We start from the raw sequence: 22231 nt of genomic DNA, 5'->3' as shown, positions 1-22231 counted from the left end.
ACCACTGTCGCACATTTGAACTGTTGTCACCTTGCTGCACTGTAAATAAATGCACTGTCATTATTTCTGAGCTCCGCGCCTGAGTCTACTCTCTAACCACCGTGACATGTTGTCCCTGGGACATCGTGTAAATGTTGTCCCAGGGACATCGTGTGATAGCTTGTTAATAATGGAATGAAAATTATTGATTGTTATTAACTTGTGAAAATGAAGTGTAACAAATCCACATGTTATGTTCTTACACCCTTACAGAAACTGTGACTCCTTCACAATGTCAGGTAAATGTCAACTCAAGTTGAATAATCAACCAATCAAGCCTTTTATTATCACATGCAATGTTACACGTACAACTGCAATGAAAATTTCACCCCCTTCTGACCATACATATATTGCTTAAACATCACATTGGGAAGACAGGTCGGAAACAGTTAGGAAGGTCAGAAAACAATTTAATTAATAGATGAGGGGAGAGGAGGAGAAAAAAGAACTACAACCAGACAAAGCTCCTAGAAGACTGAAATGGATGATGGTTGCAGCATGCAAAAAGAAAACGATATCTGTTGACTACAGCATATGCTTTCTCACAGATTACCTTGTGGGAGTAGCTGGACCAAACTCTATTGGTATTTCAAGTTTGAAATCCCTGTTTGACCAGACTAGCATTTCAGATGAGGTACCTCTTGACATAAAAATCCTTTTATGTTGTAATAAAACTAATGTTAAATTCTGCTTTAAATACACTTTATTGTACAATTTACTTAATGAATCGTATTCCTTAGTTCTGTTTTTATTTATATGTATTTATTTATTTGTTTTATAAGGTAATAGATGGTCTAATCTATTTGCAGTGTGAGGTATGTTGAAAAGCTTGTTTCATCATAATGACATAGCATGTTTACGTTTTTTGTAATGTATTTGAAAACATGTATTTATGTTATTTTTATAGAATTTCCCTCACATTTATCCAATACCAAGCCAAATCACTGGAAAAATTTTGGATGGGTCCACAAGAGCACAAAGTGCATACTTTTTGAAGGTATGACTTGGACTGTGGTAACTATGTTCTTATCACAAAGGGTTTATAAGTTGCCACTATAAACAAACAGCATTTTCCAAAATTGAAGCCTTGTCAGAAGAACCTGAAAAATACCTTTCTGAAACCTTTTCTGTGTAAAGACTTGTTCAAAAGCAATGCACACAGATTAAAACATTTGTCTTGGCCAACTGATAAAGAACACCAAAAATTGAGTGGTGCGTGTTGAGTCTGTGGTCTTGATTTGTTTTGTACACACTATAGAAATTAATTAATGTAAACCAAAAATGACACTTTCTATATGTTTGTGTATCTGCAGAATTAATTACAAGTCTCACCTGACAAGCTTTTGCAGTTTTGCAGTGTCATTCTTGACAGAAAAACATACTTGTCACATTCTTTTTATTTCCAGAAAAACATCTTTCATATGTATGAGAAATTGATTGGAGCCTGTCTGGAAAACGGCAGCCACTGGACCTTGTTTGTAAGTTGCACAGATTTTGCACTCTCTCTAGTGCATGATACTTTTCAGTGTCCCTCATTAGGAAAGCTCAAGGCCCAAGCCTACCATATCCATCTTTTTACAAAACAGTTTTGTGACATACCCAAGAGGACCATAGTCTATATGAATTCATTTGACGAGTCGGAGGTCAGAAAAAGTGCGGTGTTGAAAAACTGGAGGTAATTAATTAACATATTTAACATAACATATTTAATTTAATTGAAATCATTACCGAACGTGGTTATTGATTTCTCTATATGCTTTTTATTTGTAATAACTGCGATCTCTCAGCTCATTTGCTTCAGCAAGAGGCTGCGCTGGAGAGTGGACCTTGTCACATGTGAGCCACCCACATCAACAGGATGGGAACTCATGTGGAGTGCATGTCGTCATGGTACTGAAAACTATAGCTTTAACCTATATAAGTAATGTTTACATTTTTGCCTATTCAGTTTTTAAAGCCTTAGAGGCAGGATGGTAAAATCTCAATTTTTTTTGTAGATTGAACCATTTCAGCAGTAATGCTTTGCTTTGGTTGCTCTGTTTTTTTTTCTCGGGGGGTGGGGTGGGGGGGTTAAAAACAAACAAACATTTCTTTGTTAATCTAATTCTTTTTGTTCTTTTTTTTTATTCTTCTTCGTCAGTTATTAGTTTGCCCAATCTCTCATTGACGGTAAAACACAAGTGGAGGAGTACAACACTGAAATCACAAAGCTCAGGTCCCGACTTTGCCACTACTTATTTTCCTCAATAGGTACAGATAAAATTAGCTGCCTTCTTTTTCTCTAACATTGGAAAATGTAACTTGTACTTAAACAAATTATATTTTGCAGATCGAACTAGGAAGTGCAGTCAGTGCTGGTTCGTGATTGCAGCCAAAGACCGGGTACGCTATGACATGTCCTTAGCCATATAGATTGTTTATTTAATGGACTTTGTTCATTTGTTTTTTGTTTGTTTATTTCTTCTTCTTCTTTTTTTTTTTTTTTAATTCACAGGTGCAGTGCCAGAAATGTGGTGCCTACAAGCACATGCGTTGTTCAAAGTCTGTTTGTGGCATCTGTATCTTCTGTGAGAGTAAGTCACAATATAACTAAACAATGTCCAAAAATGTTTAAAGTGAAAATTTTTTCATAATTTTGCCTTTGCACACCCGGACTGTGTTATTAAAGTGGACGTTTCAAGATCCAGTTTTTACACAAAACTATTTTAGACATAACTGTGTCGTATTGTGGGGATTTCTCTTCACAATTAAATTGATATAGTGCTGTTTATATCATTCTTCGTTATGTAACAGCACAGTGCAGCACAGCAGAGGGAAAGGAGTTGTGCAGCATAGTGGGTGGCTATACAGGAGGAGCAATAGAAGTAGCCAGTGAAGAATGTCATCAGGGAAAGCATCAGGCAGCGAATGACAAAGGAAAAGTTCCTAAGGGAGAGAACATCTGCAGCAAACCGACAAGTAACAGTGAGATAGGAGGACTGACAGTCAGAGATGAAGGCACACAGACTGAAAGAGATGAAGGCACACAGACTGAAAGAGATGAAGGCACACAGACTGAAAGAGATGAAGGCACACAGACTGAAAGAGATGAAGGTACACAGACTGAAAGAGATGAAGGTACACAGACTGAAAGAGATGAAGGTACACAGACTGAAGACAACGAAAAAGAAAGTATACGGCACAAGTCTGAGTACAGATAATGCTGCTGCTGGTGATGTTGACAGGATCGATGCAGATGCAGAATTTCAAACTGATTCAGAAGGAACTAGTACAGTTTACAGAGTGCATGGTCGCTTATCTGTACCAAGCTCAAAAAAGAAAACCTACACAATAACAGAAGACGAGATCAAGCGCAGAATCAACGCAGAGAACATGTCAGTTCATGTTTTCAGAGGTTTGATTGGGGTAGGTATACATTTCGTGATTTTGATGTCACCTGAAATAAATCCGGGTTACTCGTATCAATGAAGTGACAATGTGGCTGGAAGTTGTGCATTTGCTGCAACATATACACAATTACACCATGTAAACAAAAGCATTTAACTTTGTGCGCGTGTGTGTGTCTCTCTCTGCTCTTTTGGTGTTTGCACTTTTTCTTTTTTAGGGCCGTAAAGCCAAACTGCCCGCAATGATTCTTGACAGGCCTAAGAAGGCCAAAACTAAAGTAACAGTGTTTAGTGTTTAGATTTTGAAAGCCATCGATTAACAGCCTGTGAATGTAAGAGAAAAAAAGTTCATCTGGAGAGAGAGACAGAGGAGCAGCTGTACAAAAAGCATAAAAGAAAGCTGACATCCAAAAATAACTTTGTCACTCACTGGACAAGAGGACCTGTGCATTACAGAAATCAACCAGGCAAACATATTTTTAAATGTCAAAAAGAGCTTTGGGAAGCAGCCACCAGAAGATGAGTGCACTGTGGTCTTAAATGGATGGACAAAGTCACTCAACATTTTATCCCTTTATATTCATTAACCTGAGTAGGTGAATATCACAATGAGGCAAATCATAACAACAGGACCCTGTTGTAAAAATGTGTTTCAGGTGCATCTTAGACAATGTGAAAAGAAAACAATGTGGTTTACCTGCAAGACATGGTACCAGCATAGAAGGATAGCTGACTCTGGAAAAACCTTCTGCAAAGCATTTATTTCCGCAAAGTCTTTGTCAACCATAAATGCTCTACAGAAAAAAAGAAAACACTAAATGAGATTAAACAGTATGAAAATGTTTTTGCTATCTCAAAGCACCACTTCAATGCCAAATTAAACATTTCAACTCACAAGTAGATATATAAAATACTGCATACAGCCTATAGGAATAACTTTAACAACTGGAAAGGAAAGTTTTTTGCAGCCCATGCTGCAGCTATAGCATTAGATTCTGGCATGTTATAACTTTTTTGAAAAGGAATTATTTCAAAATTAATAGCTGTCAATGTATTATTTACCTCGGGGAAGTTGGGAAATGCTCACAAACTATTCCAAGTACAGTTTCCAGGGTTTTCTGACTTTCGTTGCTGACAATAGCATAGGCCACAGGGACTCCATGCCCATGATCATCTCTTACAACAAGTGTGAATAAGGGAAATGAATACTGGTTAACGCAGTGCGTGGTGTCAACAAATACTAACTGTTTTGCATAGTTCTCCATGTTTGATTTCATTACAGGTGTCTGCAAAACAATCATTAGTTCTTGGTCAGATGTGTATGGTTGATAGAAGAGAACATGTTCTTGATGTTTTCCATTAAGTAAGGTATGTACACATTGACTGTCTCCACAGTTAAAGTGCTTCTTCCTCATCATGCAGGTTCTAACACTGTCAATGTCACGTGGTGTGACAAAATGCTCTCTGTTGTGAAGATCTCTGTGTCCATGTTCTTTGGCGGATTTATGACATTCGGTTAGTATGATGGCTGGCTTAGTTCCAAGGGAAAGCAGTTCCTCAATCTTCCTCCTCAAATCACTGGAAATATTGTTGAAATGTGCGTCTTTTGGGTCCGAAGGATCATGCCCATCATGCTTATCATATGCACGCTGCACGATGACTGTGTGGTCTTTCCAACATTTGAGTACTTTAAATGAAACATAGGCCTTACAGCCCACTGCTCTGTAGCTGTTTCGACTTTTTTCCCAGCTCTGATGCAGTTGAATTTGTAATAGTCTCTTTTCCTGTCTTTACCTGAGGCAACATTTAAACATTTATAATGTCCATGAAGGGTTAATGAGTTCAATTTTTCTAACACAACACTGAATGGGTCCTCCTGGCATTGTGACACATGCACACAAAGTTGTGTATCTTTTCCAGTTCTTTTTTTTTCGTCATTCAGAACACTTCTTCTAATTTTATCGTCCATTTCTGGTGGAAAAATAACGAAGGTTTAATTAGTCAATAATAATTAATTCATTTTAACTTGTTTTGGGGTTTTTTGCAATACAATGTAAATATTAAATATAATATTAAAAAAATATATATATATATAATATAAAACAAACAGGGGCTAAAAGAAGCTAAACTTTCATATGGTATGTCTCTGGCAACTTTAACATGATGTCCCTGGGACAACTTCTACATGATGTCCCAGGGACAGTTGTACGTGTAACATTGCATGTAAAAAGGCTAAAAAGGCTTGATTGGTTGATTATTCAACTTGAGTTGACATTTACCTGACATTGTGAAGGAGTCACAGTTTCTGTAAGGGTGTAAGAACATAACATGTGGATTTGTTACACTTCTTTTTCACAAGTTAATAACAATCAATAATTTTCATTCCATTATTAACAAGCTATCACACGATGTCCCTGGGACAACATTTACACGATGTCCCTGGGACAACATTTACACGATGTCCCTGGGACAACATTTACACGATGTCCCTGGGACAACATTTACACGATGTCCCAGGACAAATTTGTAAATTTGACGTCACTAGCCGTGTCTGGGTCTAAACTCCGCTGCAGGTCCATATATCAAACGATCACTATGGCATTACTGGGAGTTGAAAAACTGTCTAAAGTCTTTCATCTTTAATAAAATGATCAGCGTTCTGCTCTACCAGGTGTAACAATTGAGTTTAACATCCAGGCATCCATGAAAACGGAATTTATGACATTTAACGGAGTTAGAAGTTAGCAGGGAGTTAGCTCGCTAGCTTCTATCTAAATACAATATAGCATGTCCTGACTGCGGGGTTTTGGAAACAAATTAAAACGTACAGCTCTGCTATCACTTCCAGCATAAATGAAGACAGAAAACTAAACAGCAGTGACGTTTGTAGGGTTACTGAAGTTGGGCTAGCTGGTATATAATGATGTGCTACGTGACAGCTAGCGACACAGCTATGTTAGCATAATATAAACAAGCTAACTTTTTTTCCACTCGATAAAAGTTAACGTGAGTGTTCTCGGTGGTCAGGAACAAATGTAATCGCATGGCAGGATGCTGTAAAAGGACCAAACTTCAGCCAGGAGAACAACTGAGATAATCCATCCACAATACGAGTCATTCATATACTGCTGCATGGGCTGGGCTGTAGTTACATCCTAAGGTTTTAAAAACTGAGCCTAAATAAATGATTAGCGGTAATAAAAGCCGAGGGAGGTCAACAGGGATCACTGACTGTTTTAGGAGCTTTTTGAGATTAAATAGAAGAAAATACAAAACATTAAACATGTTAACAACACAAAAGCCATATTAAACGCAGACTACTTTAGACCCGGAAGTAGGATTCGTCACGTCATCACTTAAAGACCGGATAGCGCTTTACACTACATTCAGTCATCCACCCACTGGTGATGGCAGCTACATTGTAGCCATAGCCACCCTGGGGCGCACTGACAGAGGCGAGGCTGCCGGACACTGGCGCCACCGGGCCCTCTGACCACCACCAGTAGGCAAACATGGGGTTAGTATCTTGCCCAAGGATATTTGGCATGCAGCCAGGAGGCAGCCTGGGATCGAACCACCGACCTTCTGATTAGTGGCTGACCTGCTCTGCCACCTGAGCTCAGATACTGTAGAGATCAGTCCATTTCCCATCCAGGGTCCAGGCACCTTTGGGTCATTAGTCCCAGAAATATTCTCCCATATTCTTCTCAGAAACTAGAGGAAATAGACTAATGTTCTTGTGAACATCACACAAGGAAAGGAAAGAGAGATGTGGACCCCAGCAGCTTGAGAATTAATACTTTTAGTCCTGAACTTAACCCCACGTTCTTTTATTTTCTCCTCATGGACCAACCACAGCCTCTCTGTGTCAAGTTTTCCTGTTTCTTCCCATCCTTTGTCCCAATCTCCAACTGTTTTCTCTTGAAGTGCATTTCCATTTCTTGCAGTCTCGTGGACTGATGCTCTGAAGCTCTGCTTGCTGCCTTGCTGTCAAGCAACTCTCAAGCTGAATGGAGTCAACGGACAATATTCCCAGGTCAAAATGCACAGTAGACATGTTAGTTGTGTGTTTGTTTTTTACAAACCAATTTCAGTATGTTAGTGCTCTGCAGCGGTCATTGGAAACAGCTACTGTGCTGTGGGAGTTTCACTAAACTCCTGCACGCTGTTACATCGCTAGAACAACCCAATATGAAACACGTGGCTACAACAAATGGAACAAACTTTAACATGGCTACATAACCCCTAACCACATGGAAAACATCGCACAGAGCTGAGGTTATGAACCTTAACAGCTGTTCTGAGCAGAGGCGGAGCCAGACATTTGAAACACCCGGGGCTTAGCCCTAAAGGGTAGTATGCATGTGGGATTTTTTTTTTTTTGGGGGGGTGGGGTTAGAAATGACTGAAAGATTAATTGGCTCTGTTTTGAGTTTTGTTCAAAAAATAATGACTTCATATAGGGAAATATATATATCACACATGCAGGACACCTTAAACTAGTTTTTTAATTAAGCAGCAAGACAGAACGAAGTCGGGGCTGTATCAAGACACAGGGACTAAACCCCAATTCAACCAGACGCAGAACTGATCCAGAATTAAAACAGGACTACAACAGTTCAAAATCAGGACTACTGAGGACTTAACCAAGACAGAACCAGAATCAGAACTAGATGATAGTAGCACTAAAAACCATCATAGACCTGCACTACACTTATTTTTTAATTCTACCAAAGTACACTATTTAGATTGAGAAAAGTTTATATAATTATTTAGCCTTGTTGTGCAAACAAGCTGCATAACTTAATAAATATAGAATTTGAAAAATAGCAAACCTAAAAAGAAACACTAGGTACGAGATACATGAGGACCTATGATACGGTGATACTTTTGGCAAACGACCATTTGACTAACATGTGTGTCTCACCTGCTCTTGTTTCACCTCTGTTCTGTCCTCATTCTCCATCTCTCTCTCTGTTCCTCTCTCTCCCTCTTTGTGCTGACAATCATAAAATATACAGTTGAAACCAGATATTTACAAACTCTTCAGATCAAAACAAACACTTTTTTAATTGTAAGATCAAATCAGACTAAATGTTTATTTTTTTAGATTGATAAATATAAAAAACATATTTGTTAACTTTAAGAGTAAAGAGAGAAACTATCTGTATTTCTTAATTGCAAATGGCACCAAATTGTATTCAAACTGAGCCACACTTATGGAGCTCCACGATTCTTTTCCTGGTGTTTTGTTGACATCTCTTGATGTTCCCATGTCACAGAAACAGGCTCTGTGTTTTGCCTTATATGCATCCACAGCTGTGCCACCAGTTTACTCACATGGACTCTACTAACCTATCAGAAGCTTCTTCAGCTCAGAATGGAATCGTCTGGAGTTTTCTTATTAATTAACAATAAACTTAGTGTATATGTGCTCCTACATTTGATGAAAGTGATAATAAATAGACAGATCTCTCTCTCTTTATTCTGACATTTAACTAATTCAAAAGATATTTCAATATTTATCTAAAACAAAAGTTTACTCTAAATTGATGTTGTACAGTAAAAATGTTTTATGTTTTCTCCCTAAAGTGTAAATATCTGGTTATAAATGTGAATATCCTGCTGTGTACTGAAATCCCTCTTGTTTTGCATAGAAATATACTGAACAACATACAAAGCACAATATATAAAATAACATTTACCTGAGTTTTTTCTTTGAAAGAAGCCTCTAATGTCCATTCTTATATTTCAGTACATAACTGAAACCGATTTAGTCGGGGAGGGTAAGAACTGAAAATATGAAATAAACACACGTAAGCTAAGACTCTAAAAAATAGCATTTGTTCGGCTTTTCATTTCGCCATTTGTTGATTCACTTGAAGAGCAAGTAACGTAATATTGGTCAAGTGATCAGTTTCATATCAATCTTTCGTGATACACCGTCATATTTACATTATTTGTACGGTATGAATGATTTGCTTTGGTACCTGCTCAAACTTAAGCTCTCCTTAGTATGGCTGGCTCTGTTTCTCCAACAGCGCACTAACAGGTAGCAGCTGCCCCGCCCCCTCGCTCAGTCGCTTAGTGCCTGAGCTCGGATCATACCAATATCAGGGGGGGATTCACGCACAGTCGTAAATTCCCACAGTGTGCACTATGTGCTTCGAATATTGTGTGTACTTTTTGTTTTATACAGTTGTCAGCCAGGCATCTAACTATGAAAAAATTACACTCCAAAAGACCCCGGGCTTCTGACAAAACAACCCGGGCTTAAGCCCAGTAAGCCACCCCCACGCTCCGCCCCTGGTTCTGAGTTAACTTGCTGAGCGCTGATTCTTAAATATTGCCAGATGGAGAGCAGCTCCAGGAAACCCAGACTGCAGCTCAGAGGGAGGACTCTCTAGACAGCACCTCCTGGACTCAGTGAATGCAAACAAAACAGAACATTTCTCCTCCTACACAAAGTCAAATTTGTGATCTCGGCTGCTGTCGGGTGTGATGGAGTGCCGCGAGGCCGTCGTGTCTTACCTGAGCTGGGGTCTGGTGGTGGGTGGGGGCGCTCACCTTCTGCGGCAAAACTGCGCACAGTACGGCCGCTACGCGCCCACGAAGGCGCGCTGCTGCCCGGCCAGGCTCGGCTGGTTCTTGCAGGAGGTGCCGGCTCTCCTTGTGCCGCTGCTGCTGTTGCTGCTCTCCGCGGAGACCGGGACCGGGAGGAGGCTGCTGATCGGCACCTTCATGCTGCACTACTTCCACAGGTACGGTCTCATGCTCGCGTGCAGCTGAGAAACACTCACGATATAAACTTCTTGTTATTCATAGTGTCGAGGCGCTAGTGTCTAAACCGTAGTGTCGTTACAGGAGTAATGACTCGTTCGTAGAGCCAAGTCAGAGCACTTATGAACAGAGTGTTCCTTTGTTTAACGTTTTAGTCGTCCCGCATCACTTGTTTTAAAACTCGAGGGGACCGATCTTTCCAAGCGGTTGCACCCAGACTGTGGAATGCACTTCCCCTATTTCCACGGTGTTTGGACTCAGTGGAGACCTCCGAAAAGTATGGAACGCCAGGACTGCCATAATGAATTAATTAAATACACCATTAAATAATTAATTAAATGTGGCAATAATTAATTAAAATTGGAATTAATTAATTAAATAAATAGTTATGACACATGTAATTAATTAATTATTGACACATTTAATTAATTATTTATGTATTTCACATTTTAATTAATTATTGACACATTTCATTAATTATTTATGTATTTCACATTTTAATTAATTATTGACACATTTCATTAATTATTGACACATTTAATTAATTATTTATGTATTTCACATTTTAATTAATTATTGACACATTTAATTAATTATTTATGTATTTCACATTTTAATTAATTATTGACACATTTAATTAATTGACACATTTAATTAATTATTTATGTATTTCACATTTTAATTAATTATTGACACATTTAATTAATTATTTATGTATTTCACATTTTAATTAATTATTGACACATTTAATTAATTGACACATTTAATTAATTATTTATGTATTTCACATTTTAATTAATTATTGACACATTTAATTAATTATTTATGTATTTCACATTTTAATTAATTATTGACACATTTAATTAATTGACACATTTAATTAATTATTTATGTATTTCACATTTTAATTAATTATTGACACATTTAATTAATTATTTATGTATTTCACATTTTAATTAATTATTGACACATTTAATTAATTATTTATGTATTTCACATTTTAATTAATTATTGACACATTTAATTAATTAATTATTGACACATTTAATTAATTATTTATGTATTTCACATTTTAATTAATTATTGACACATTTAATTAATTATTGACACATTTAATTAATTATTTAATGATATATTTATTTATTTCATTTTGGCAGTCCTGGCGCCTGGCTCTCATCATGAAATAATTTTATCTGTCAGCCTCACCCATCAAACTCAGGGGGCGGGGTTAACGCTGATCGAGTCAAAACCATTGCTTTGGCCTGGTGGCCATTGTTTCTAGCACACAACAACCAGCATGTGGAAGCTAACAGAACTGAGCTTTGAAAAACCCTGTTTGTGTGTTACCAAATACCGTTTTAATATTTTTTTAGCCGAGAATGTAGTGGTTTAATCTTCATGTGTCTGGTCGGTTTGTCAAGATACAGCCTCTTTGCAAAAGTGTTTCGATGATTTCGGAGATGTCTGCCCAGTCTCACGGCAAAGCGTGGGATAGACCCGCTCGCCTCGCAAGCAATCCCACCGACAAAGCGCAGGCCCCGGTACACAGCTGTAGTAACCCCCGCTGACTTCTTTTACTGAGGTTATATTTATCGGTGTTTTATTTCCTGATGTTCTTATGTGTCCTACGTGTTTCAGTCGCTAATTCTGAATTATAACTAACATTAAAAACATGTTTAAGGAGGAGAGAGAGCAAATAAATCTGTTTAACATCTGATCTTTGGGTTTTTGTTCAGTAATCAGCGTGACCTGTGTATAAACACATAAAAGAGATAACGTTGGTGTTTCCGTCATGTAGTAACTGCTGGCTTTAACTGTACAAAGGTTGTTCGACACTATGAAACACATACAGACTTCATGATGTTCGGCTAATATTTTTATTGTGAATATTAATCATGCTGACCTCGCTCTGCACACCACGCAGCGAGGTCAGCATATCCACGATATCCTCAGCTCCATGAGTTAACACAAAGTTTCCCAGCTGACTATCTAACTGCCAACTATTCCAGAGACGTGAAAATATACAGCATAAAGAAAAGTGTAAGAGACTCAGCAGCAGATTAGAATAACAGTTATACATTTAATGAATCACCAAATGAATCCAAGAAACGAGCAAACCTGTTCCGACAGTTTGAGTGTGTATTCCCTCAGCTGCAGACTCGCTGCTGTTTAAATGTTTGAAAAGGAAGATTAGATATAAAAAACGTCAAACATAGACTCAGTCTGCCTTCACATTTGATATGAGGCCAGCACGTATAGTGGCCTCAGCAGGCTATTACTGAAATACACGTGCTATATCATAAACTATGATATAAACAGGGAGGTCCTATTAACATGTTTAGTTTTAAAGGACACCTTCCTGCCTTTAGTCTCATTCATGAGCAGTATTAGTTTTCTTCTAACATCCAGAAGTCTGCACCATGTGTTTCATAGTTTGTAACAAGCCTTTGACAGGTAAACATAACATGACCGAAAAAGCAAAAAAAAAAGCAAAAAAAAAGAGAGAGAGTGTTGACATAAGAAGAGAAAATTCTCTCAATTATGGAGACAGACAAATGGTTCATTTATGTTTGATGTGTGTTTATTCCTCCCTAAATATCGTCGGTGAAGTTCGCCATGCATGTCAGATTTTCCTGCGCATTTTTATACCTCTGCCAACAGAGACAGAAAAAAAATCACATTCTAACAGACAGCTGGTGCTTAGAATACAGCTGAATAACTATTAAAAAACAGATGATATTTAGATGATAGTTCAGTCTAACACATGTGCCAGTGAACCATTAAACGTCTGTGAAACTATGCAGTTATGAAACGTAACTTTAACCTCAGCCAAACCGATTTGCTCAGTTGTAAATAAAACAGCGAAGTAAACGTGACCCGACAGACAGAACCTGAGTGAATGAAGTCCAGCGTTTAACCACTGAGAGCTAAAACTCAGCTGAGGTTTCAAAGCTGTGTGCTGGTGATTGGACATCAGCCGCTGATAAAGCTGTTCGCCTATAAAGTGCTCTGTAAGGAAACAAGCTCCAGCAGCTCTGCGCTCGGGGAAAACACTATATTTACTTAGCTTGTGCAGAAAAATGCGCTGACATTGCGTTATATCGAGCACCGGCTGCCCAGTTAAACTGTGACTATCACCAGGTAACGTAGGCGTGTTTCTTGAATTAGCAGCAGGTGTTAAACAGCTGACAGATGAGGAGGAGGATGCATGCAGGTAAACTGAGGGTCTGTTGAGCTGATCGCTGGTTTCGTGAGAAAAATGTCAGCTCGTTCTTTATGTTACAGAAGCACAGAGACACAAGACCAGGCGGAAAGAGACGATCGTTCGGTGAAAATGAGAATCTGCGAATGCAACATGTGGAACACGGAGAGTGGAATATGTAAACAAACCGGTTAACGTAACCCCCTGGGTGCACTCTGCATGCTAACTGTTAGCAGAGCTAGTGAAATCTCTGAAAACATCTGAGCACTTTTGCAAACATGTTCTATGTTGACAACCTGACCAGACATACGTCGCGACATTCGCGGCTAAAACACTGTTAAAAGTGTAGCTGGTGACAGAAAAACGGGGTATTTTAAAACTACACCACCACCATTGCTGCTTGTGATTTGATCTGCATTCTGGGATACCTGGCTGCCCCAAGTCTACACAAGCAATCGATTTTCTAGGATCGACCTGTTTTGACTTACTTTGCACGGCAACCAATCAAATGTTAGAGAAGCTGCATGGGCAGCGTTAACCCCGCCCCCTGAGTTTGATGGGTGAGGCTGACAGATAAAATTATTTCATGACGAGAGCCAGGCGCCAGGACTGCCAAAATGAAATAAATAAATATATCATTAAATAATTAATTAAATGTGTCAATAATTAATTAAATGTGTCAATAATTAATTAAATGTGTCAATAATTAATTAAAATGTGAAACACATAAATAATTAATTAAATGTGTCAATAATTAATTAAATGTGTCAATAATTAATTAAATGTGTCAATAATTAATTAAAATGTGAAACACATAAATAATTAATTAAATGTGTCAATAATTAATTAAAATGTGAAATACATAAATAATTAATTAAATGTGTCAATAATTAATTAATTACATGTGTCATAACTATTTATTTAATTAATTAATTCCAATTTTAATTAATTATTGCCACATTTAATTAATTATTTAATGGTGTATTTAATTAATTCATTATGGCAGTCCTGGCGTTCCATAGAAAGCAGCTGAAGACATTTTTATTTCAAAAAGCTTTTTATTAGACCAGGCTTTTCATGATGTATTTATGACTGTATTGTGTTTTTACCATGTAAAGCATTTTGTGACACATGTCTGTGAAAGGTGCTATATAAATAAACTTTACTTACTTACTTTGAGCTGCTCCACCTAAAACTGTGGAAGTGCAGATCCACGCATGTTTGAGAGGTGTAACGGAGCGAAGGTGATTTTATTTCCACAGTGTTTTTTTAAAGGAGGGAAACCTTCCTCCAAACGGACAGAGCAGTGGAGCCGCCAAGGGAAAGCACACGAATTAAAACCTGTATAATTAAAATATAATTTATCATATTTAAATAGTTAAAAATGTAAAATTAATTAAAATAACACTGGCCAGGGGACAACACAATAAAAATCATTAAAACACAACATTAAAAGTCCAGTGGCGTCCGCCACGGTATAACGGTGTGTTCACACCAAACGCGATGGACGCGAACCAAACGCCCCTAATTTGACGCGTGCACATTCGCGTCTCAACGCGTGTCCAAGACAAATCCATATTTTGACGCGCGTGAACCGGAAATGTGGGAGGAAGTTGTGCCAGACCGGTATCTTTGCAAGATGGCAGCTGTCGAGCTAGCGCTTGAAGAGAGAGTCTCCCTTCTCTATGTACTGTGGAGAGCAGAGCAGCGGCGTAAAAGACGTCCTCGCCGTACCTGGGTCCATCAGGTCCTCCAGAGGCGTGAGCATTTTGGTGAGTTTCACCACTTGCTCCAGGAGCTGCGCCTGGATGACGGCCGATTCCAGCGCTATCACCGTCGGCCAGTTTGAGGACCTGCTGTCCCGCGTCGGTCCCAGAATCGCCCGCCTAGACACCAACTACAGGCGCTCAATCCCACCTGCAGAGCGCCTGTCTGTCTGCCTGAGGTTAGTAAAAGTGTTTAATACGGTAGTCCTTTATTGATACCTGTGCTAATATGCTAAACCATCCATTTATACACTGCTAACATGGATGTGCTATGCTAACAGTGAATGCTGTCGGTGTTTGCTGAAAGCAAACTGTGGTACAAAGATGACTCTTTATAATATTTCTAGTGATACTCAGAAGGTCTCATCAAGTCCCGATTTAATTCGATTTATGCTGTTATCAGTGTTTGCGATGATAGCATGGCTGTGGTGTCACATCTATGTATGCGCTGGTGTTTGCTGATATCAAACTGTAGCATTAGCACCACTGAGTTAACCTGGTTTAAAATGGAGCACTGTAACAAAAAATAATTTCCCCCAGGGATCAATAAAGTATTCTGATTCTGATTCTGATTTGTAGTGATACTCACTCCTTTTTATTTAGACCTGGGGCCTGTTCTTCGTACCGCGCTAAGTGAGTTAGCTGGATGAGATTGTTGACGATTTCGCGTGATCCTGGATCGTTCGGTTCCCCGAAGCCCATCCGGGACTTGCTGTCATAGCAACAGAGCCGTAAGCGTAAACCTGCTGGGGAGCAGGTTCACTTTATGTAAACAGGATTAGATCGCGGCCACGCAGGTATGCCCGCGTCATTCATACGAAAGCAACAGCGATATTCCACCACTGTTTCACCATAAATAAATAACATCAATGTAACTAAAGACAATGCAGTACTTGATCCTTTCATTGATGTCACACAGATACATACAGGTCATTTCCTAAAAAAGGGAAATGTACTATTAACATTCTATTACATGTATGTGATTATTACAGATTTAATTCATATTTCAGAGTAGTAATTGTAAATTACTTCGTGTAATCAAGATGAGAGACCACGGCTATAAAAGCGAAGGTGGATTTGGGAAGCCTGTCGCTGCCATGTCCTGTCCGTATACGCGAGTCACCCATTGCGGAAGGTGCAAGATTGATAAGGAGAGTCCTCAGAATTCAGCGTATATTGCGGGACAGACAGGATCCTTTAGCTCAGCGCGACAGTGTGCTCATAGAGAGATATCGATTTTCCCGTGAGGGTATTATTTACTTAACCAACTTGTTGACGAGGGGGTGCAGGACCACCACCTGTCTTTTTTTTTGCTCTGCCCTTTTCTTGGTTGCTGTTATAAACAAACAGATTATTTCAGGGTCTCTTTCCAAGAGACTCAAAGCAATACAAGTGATAAATATTACCATTCTGTAGAATATTCTTATATTTCCCTTTTACTTGTTCCCATGTTCTAGTGGGTCCTGTTGTGGCTCTAATGTGAAAGGGGATATAATATAACATAATATAATATAATATAATGTAATATAATATTGGATAATATGGTGTGATATAATAAATCTACCCTACCGCCTACTGGTGTTGGCCAGAGGGGCCGATGGTGCGATATGGCAGCCTGGCTTCTGTCAGTCTGCCCCAGGGCAGCTGTGGCTACAACTGTAGCTGCCTCCCCCAGTGTGTGAATGTGAGAGTGACTGAATAGTGGCATTGTAAAGCGCTTTGGGTGCCTTGAAAAGCGCTATATAAATCCAATCCATTATTATTGTTATTATTAAATTACTTACGAGTTTGATTTGTCAGCAACTTCCTGCCAGCCCTCGCTCCTTGCTTTTGCAGCCTTTGCAGTGTTCCCTTGCGTTTTAATTAAACTCTGAAACTCCTGAAATCCCTCACTCAAGAGTTCTTGCTCTGCTGCCGAAAAATACCGAGCGCGCTCCTTCGACATTTTCGCCGACCAATCAAAGGGTTGCCGATCAATGTTTCTACTATCGATGCGTAGCCCCTGTTGGGCCACCCAGTGATCTCACATTACTTCATCCAGCTATACTAATCGTCAACAACAGGTGTGTTCGGGGAACCGGAATAGCGAGCTCAGAGTTAGCGCGATGATTTGGTCTTGGATGTTTCATTTGATCTTGGATGTAGTAAGCGACGTACGAAGCACAGGGCCCTGGTTTAATTCTGGGATAGTTGAATGTTTGTATATAATCCCTGCAGCTGTCAGACTCTATAGCAGGGGTCACAGCCTTTATTAAAACAGAGTTAGATAAAACTGAACAGTTTGGTTCATCTCTAGTTACATGGTTCTATCTTGATAAGCTGTCTTTTCACAGATTAATTTTTCAAAAATATTAATGATTTAAGCAAGGAAAGGGCTACATGTCAACACACAACTCTTTATTTCTATTAATGTCTCACGTCATTCCTACCTGATTGACATGTTTAGGAATTATGAGTGATTGGCTCACTGTAGTTGTGAAAGTTGCTACCAATCAAATTATGATATGTTAAAGTTAAAACAAAACACAACTGTTTTAGATATTATCTAATATACATTTTGTAATTATCCTTATAATTACAAAATGTTTTATGTAAGATTTAAGTTTTGTGATTAAATCTGACATCACAAAAGTATTTTGGAATTTGAATAATGTATTTTGTGTAGCTCAGGGGTAGCTGTAGCTCAGGTGGCAGAGCAGGTCAGCCACTAATCAGAAGGTCGGTGGTTCGATCCCAGGCTGCCTCCTGGCTGCATGTCAAATATCCTCGGGCAAGATATTAACCCCATGTTTGCCTACTGGTGGTGGTCAGAGGGCCCGGTGGCGCCAGTGTCCGGCAGCCTCGCCTCTGTCAGTGCGCCCCAGGGTGGCTGTGGCTACAATGTAGCTGCCATCACCAGTGTGTGAATGTGTGTGTGAATGGGTGGATGACTGGATGTAGTGTGAAGCGCTTTGGGGTCCTATCGCTATGGACTAGAAAAGCGCTATACAAATGCAGGCCATTTACATAATACTGATTTTGAACAATTCTGTCCAGGTTCCTTGTCACCGGGGACTCCTTCAGGACCAAGCATTCAGTTACAGAGTCAGATCACCCCCCAGGCAGCGACGTCCATCTGGGACTGTCTAGTGGACGACTTCATGGCTGTGCCTTCACCTGGAGACTGGCGGTCCATCACAGAGGGATTCCAGGAGCGCTGGAACTTCCCTCTGTGCTGTGCAGCTCTGGATGGGAAGCGCGTCCAGACAAAGGCACCCCATATATCATATAGGAGACACACACATTGATATACACTAAATATTTATTTCATTTCTTTTTTGTGGTGCCCAAATTGATGCACCTGCTTGATTTTGTTTAAACAATTATTGCACACTTTCTGTAAATCCAGTAAACTTCTTTTCACTTCTCAAATATCACTGTGTGTGTCTCCTGTATGATATTTAACTGACATTTTTTATTGTAACAACGATTTATACAGGAAAATAATGTCTATTAACAAGGTTGCCCAAACTTCTGCATCCCACTGTATTAGTATATTTTGTCATTAGTTTAATATGAAATAAATTCTACATGTGTCAAGTCGTGTGCCAACATTTGCTGTGTAGTAGAACTGAGACATTAGTCAATATAAACATTTATTTGAAATAATATTAAAATTCTCAAACAGAAAAACATTAAACATAAATATATAAAATATAAGAATTTACAGAGAGACAGGAATAAAAAGGACCAGCTGCTCTCCAGAGCAGGAACAAGGCTGAGGAGGAAATGCTCCATTGGAGACTGGTGTGGACTCTTCAGGGACACCAGGGTGGCCAGCTCCACCGCCGATGGACCGTCCTGGGACCCGTCCCTCATCTGCCTCGGAGCCGTCCTCCCCTGTGGGCCTGTAAAACAGCACAAAACACAAAGAAATGAGAAGGCTGCTACTAGATTTTAATTTCAACATTGAGAAAAAAAACAAACCAAAAACAGGATATAATCAGATTGGTTGTAGATATTTAGTAAAGGTGATCACAAGGCAATCCCACCGACTAAAAAGGTATCAGTGCTTGCTGTACATACCTGTGGGTGCAGCAGCAGGAGCTCAGGGACTGGGGAGCCAGGAGAAGCAACTGGGGATGCTCTGCTGCAGCATCAGTTGGTTCTATCAATACAGTATTAAATGTTACCAGGTTGAATATAATAATCATAGAGTAGACAGTGGTCCCTCATTTATTGCAGCAGGGGTTCTCAGAATAACTAGCCCCTGGCCACGCACTTTATACACTTTTTTCCACACACACACATGAACATTGGTCACAGTTCTCACAATTGGTTCTCAAAGTGCAAACCTTTGTAGATTGCAAAACGTAAAAGTATTATTATGCCGCGGTTTGTCTTCATCTGCCCGCCACTTTCGTGCGCCTTTTTCCCTCGCGGTGCAGGTGTCTATTTCCGAATGAGGCTCATAGTTATGGGTGTTTTTGTGCTGTTTTTTCTATTGGATGTGATGGTTATCAAAACCAAACGTGATAAATTTGGCAAGCGCAGGAGATTTGTCAATCAGGCTGCAGAATGCAATGCTGTACTGTGCAATAAAAAATCAGCGAAAAAGCGAAGCAGTGACGGATGAACAGCGGGACCACTGTGTGCTGTTTATTAATAAACAATAAAATATATTCCTAAATGACAACATGCATAAAAGCAGAACGGTATTTGTACATCAGTGGGAAAATAGCGGTGGCTTGCTAGCTTTTGTGCGGCTTCCCCGGGTCAGTGAAAACGTTCAAAAGAGAAATGAATGAACTTACCAGGTTGCCCGATCTCTTCACATATCTTCCTCCAAGCTCGGTCCTTTTTATTCCTGTCTCGGTACTGAAAGCAGCTGGTGTTGTACAGCTCCGAGTTGTTTTCTACCGCATTGATTAGCCTTCCCTCCATTGAAGAATGAAGGGCTTTGGCTGGACCTGCCCCTTTGACCTAGGCCACAGCCACGTCACCAGGCTCCTGATTGGTTGTCGCGGCGCAATTTGACGCTGGAGTTCAGATTTTTCCAACTCGAGCGGTAGACGCGTAACCCGCGTATGCACAAAATGCAACACAAAAACTGACGCGCGTGGTTTTATTCGTGCGTCAAACGCGCCAGACGCCCTACACTCACGCGCGTTTCACGCGTTTTGGCGTTTTCGCGACGCAAATCTGCTTCCGAATTTTCACGGGACCCGCAATCGCGCGTCATCGCGCCTTTCCATTGACTTTACATGTAAACCTGACGCTCTATTCGCATCCATCGCGTTCGGTGTAAACACACCGTACTAAGAGTCACTAAGAATTAAAAATCCCACCTGAGTTGAATTACAAACACCACTAAGTGCGGCACATTTTCTTACTCTTAAATCCCCCAAATTATTATCTAAAATATACAGAACACTTTCTAAATTAGATGAATCAATATCCCTTCCTACTGCAAAGTGGGAAGCAGATTTATCAGTCAACCTAGACCAAAACTTCTGGTCTCAGATTTGCTTAAAAACTTTTAAATTAATTAAAAATCCCAGTCTGCAATTAATACAATACAAAATACTTCATAGAGTGCACTATACAGGTCATCGGATGTTCAAGATGGGCTTTACATCTTCCAACAACTGCTCACACTGTCAAGGCAATACACCAGACAATTACATCCACGCTCTTTGGTTCTGTCCACCAGTGCAAAAGTTTTGGCGCGAGATATGTGAAGACTTATCAAAATGTCTGAAATGTAACATTCCAACCTCCCCCTTAGTGTGTCTACTGGGCAGCTTAGATAATGTCACTTCAGAAAAGAATATAGCCCATATGATCTTCACTGCCCTATGCATAGCCAAGAAAACTGTCCTCATGAACTGGAAAAATAAAAATAATCTTAATTCTAACCAATATAGAAATTATCTATTAGATTACATTAGTCTTGACACAGCCTCTGCCACCACATTAGATCAATTGCTCTGGGCCCCTTTTATCAGCTCCATCACCTAGTGGGGGTGGGGGGTCATAGTTTGGTCCCGCCTTCACTGTTGTGATTGGTGTGGGGGTAGGGACAGGCTTAGGGCGTCGGGGGGTTCCCCGGAGGCATCTTCCTTGGGGGGCTCAACCCGGGGTAGCGGTCACGTCCGGTTGAGGGCTCTGTTGGCTCTCAGGTGACTGTTTCCTCGCGGCTGCGTGCAGCGGGGCTAGGGGAGGGTCTGTGCTGACGGACGCGGGTTACTGACCTGGCAACCTGGCTGCCCCTGGGTGGGTCCGGGATGGGCGTGAGGTTCTGGGGGCGCTCCGTCTCTGGGCTGGGGCCCGGGCCGGGCCTCGGGGGCTCGGGTCCTGGTTGGTGTGTTGCCGGGGTTGTGGGCGGGTGGGTGCATGGGGGCCCGGCCCTGGAGCAGGGTGCCGCCGGTGCATCGAGCCGCCTGGGGGGCTCTTCAACTGGTGGGGGGGATGGTCACATCTGGCAGGAGCTTTCTTCTCTCAGGAACTCTCTGCAGGAGGGGGAGATACAGGAGAGGTGGAGGAAGATCTCAGCCTGGGCGTTTACTGTCTTATGTAGTCTGGAAGATGAGTGGATGGTGGGGTGGGTGCAGTTTTCTCTGTGGTGGGGTTGGGTGGACTGTCCAGGGCTCTGTGGAGCCGGGGGGTGCTACTGCACTGGGCCCCGGTCTGATGGGCCTGGGCCCCCCTTCCCTGGCGGGTCGCGGAGGGTGGGAGTGCCTACTGGGGTCAGCGGGGGAGCTGGCCCCAGGGAGGGGTTACCTGCCCCTCCCTTCCTTCCCTCCCCATCTCCAGCTGCCTCCCTCTTCCCGCTCCTCCACAACCACCCACACATGCAGGGCCTTGGAGTGGGGGTATGTCACCAGGGTGCAGAGGAGGCTACCCCCCCCCCCCCCCCCCTGTCCCCTTCTGGCTGCCTCTGCCTCAATTTTATCCCACAACTTAGACATTCACATTACTCACACTCTCATTACACATACATATAGGATCTTGGGGGTGGGCACGATACACGGAGTCCAAAGTACCATCAGGGTGTACACCCCACCCCTGGCATCGTT

At 40.7% G+C, this 22231-nt stretch overlaps 2 protein-coding genes and 1 long non-coding RNA gene across 3 annotated transcripts in view; 2 read left to right on the top strand and 1 right to left on the bottom strand.

The window, feature by feature from the left end:
• Nucleotides 1-1649: 1649 nt before the first annotated feature.
• LOC143419080 (uncharacterized) lies at nucleotides 1650-3829 on the top strand. Its single transcript, XM_076885339.1, has 5 exons — nucleotides 1650-1929; nucleotides 2187-2289; nucleotides 2369-2421; nucleotides 2534-2612; nucleotides 2833-3829. Exons 1-5 carry the CDS (start codon nucleotides 1927-1929, stop codon nucleotides 3237-3239), a joined length of 645 nt encoding a protein of 214 aa, XP_076741454.1. The 5' UTR covers nucleotides 1650-1926; the 3' UTR covers nucleotides 3240-3829.
• Nucleotides 3725-9729, bottom strand: LOC111501286 (uncharacterized). The gene is made up of 6 exons (XR_013099063.1): nucleotides 9416-9729; nucleotides 9131-9218; nucleotides 8353-8424; nucleotides 5705-5730; nucleotides 4123-5396; nucleotides 3725-3749 (listed from the first exon to the last, which is right to left on the bottom strand). It is a non-coding gene; the product is annotated as an uncharacterized LOC111501286 (long non-coding RNA).
• Nucleotides 9730-9789: 60 nt separating this feature from the next.
• srd5a2a (steroid-5-alpha-reductase, alpha polypeptide 2a) overlaps nucleotides 9790-22231 on the top strand; it is a 29038-nt gene continuing 16596 nt past the window's right edge. The window contains exon 1 of the mRNA XM_024802756.2: nucleotides 9790-10186. Coding sequence (XP_024658524.2) covers nucleotides 9927-10186 — 260 coding nt within the window. The 5' untranslated portion in view covers nucleotides 9790-9926. The remainder of the gene's footprint in view (nucleotides 10187-22231) is intronic.

The sequence above is a fragment of the Maylandia zebra genome, linkage group LG6 (assembly GCF_041146795.1).
Source record: "Maylandia zebra isolate NMK-2024a linkage group LG6, Mzebra_GT3a, whole genome shotgun sequence".
NCBI lineage: Eukaryota > Metazoa > Chordata > Actinopteri > Cichliformes > Cichlidae > Maylandia > Maylandia zebra.
This window is presented reverse-complemented; position numbering and strand designations above follow the sequence as displayed.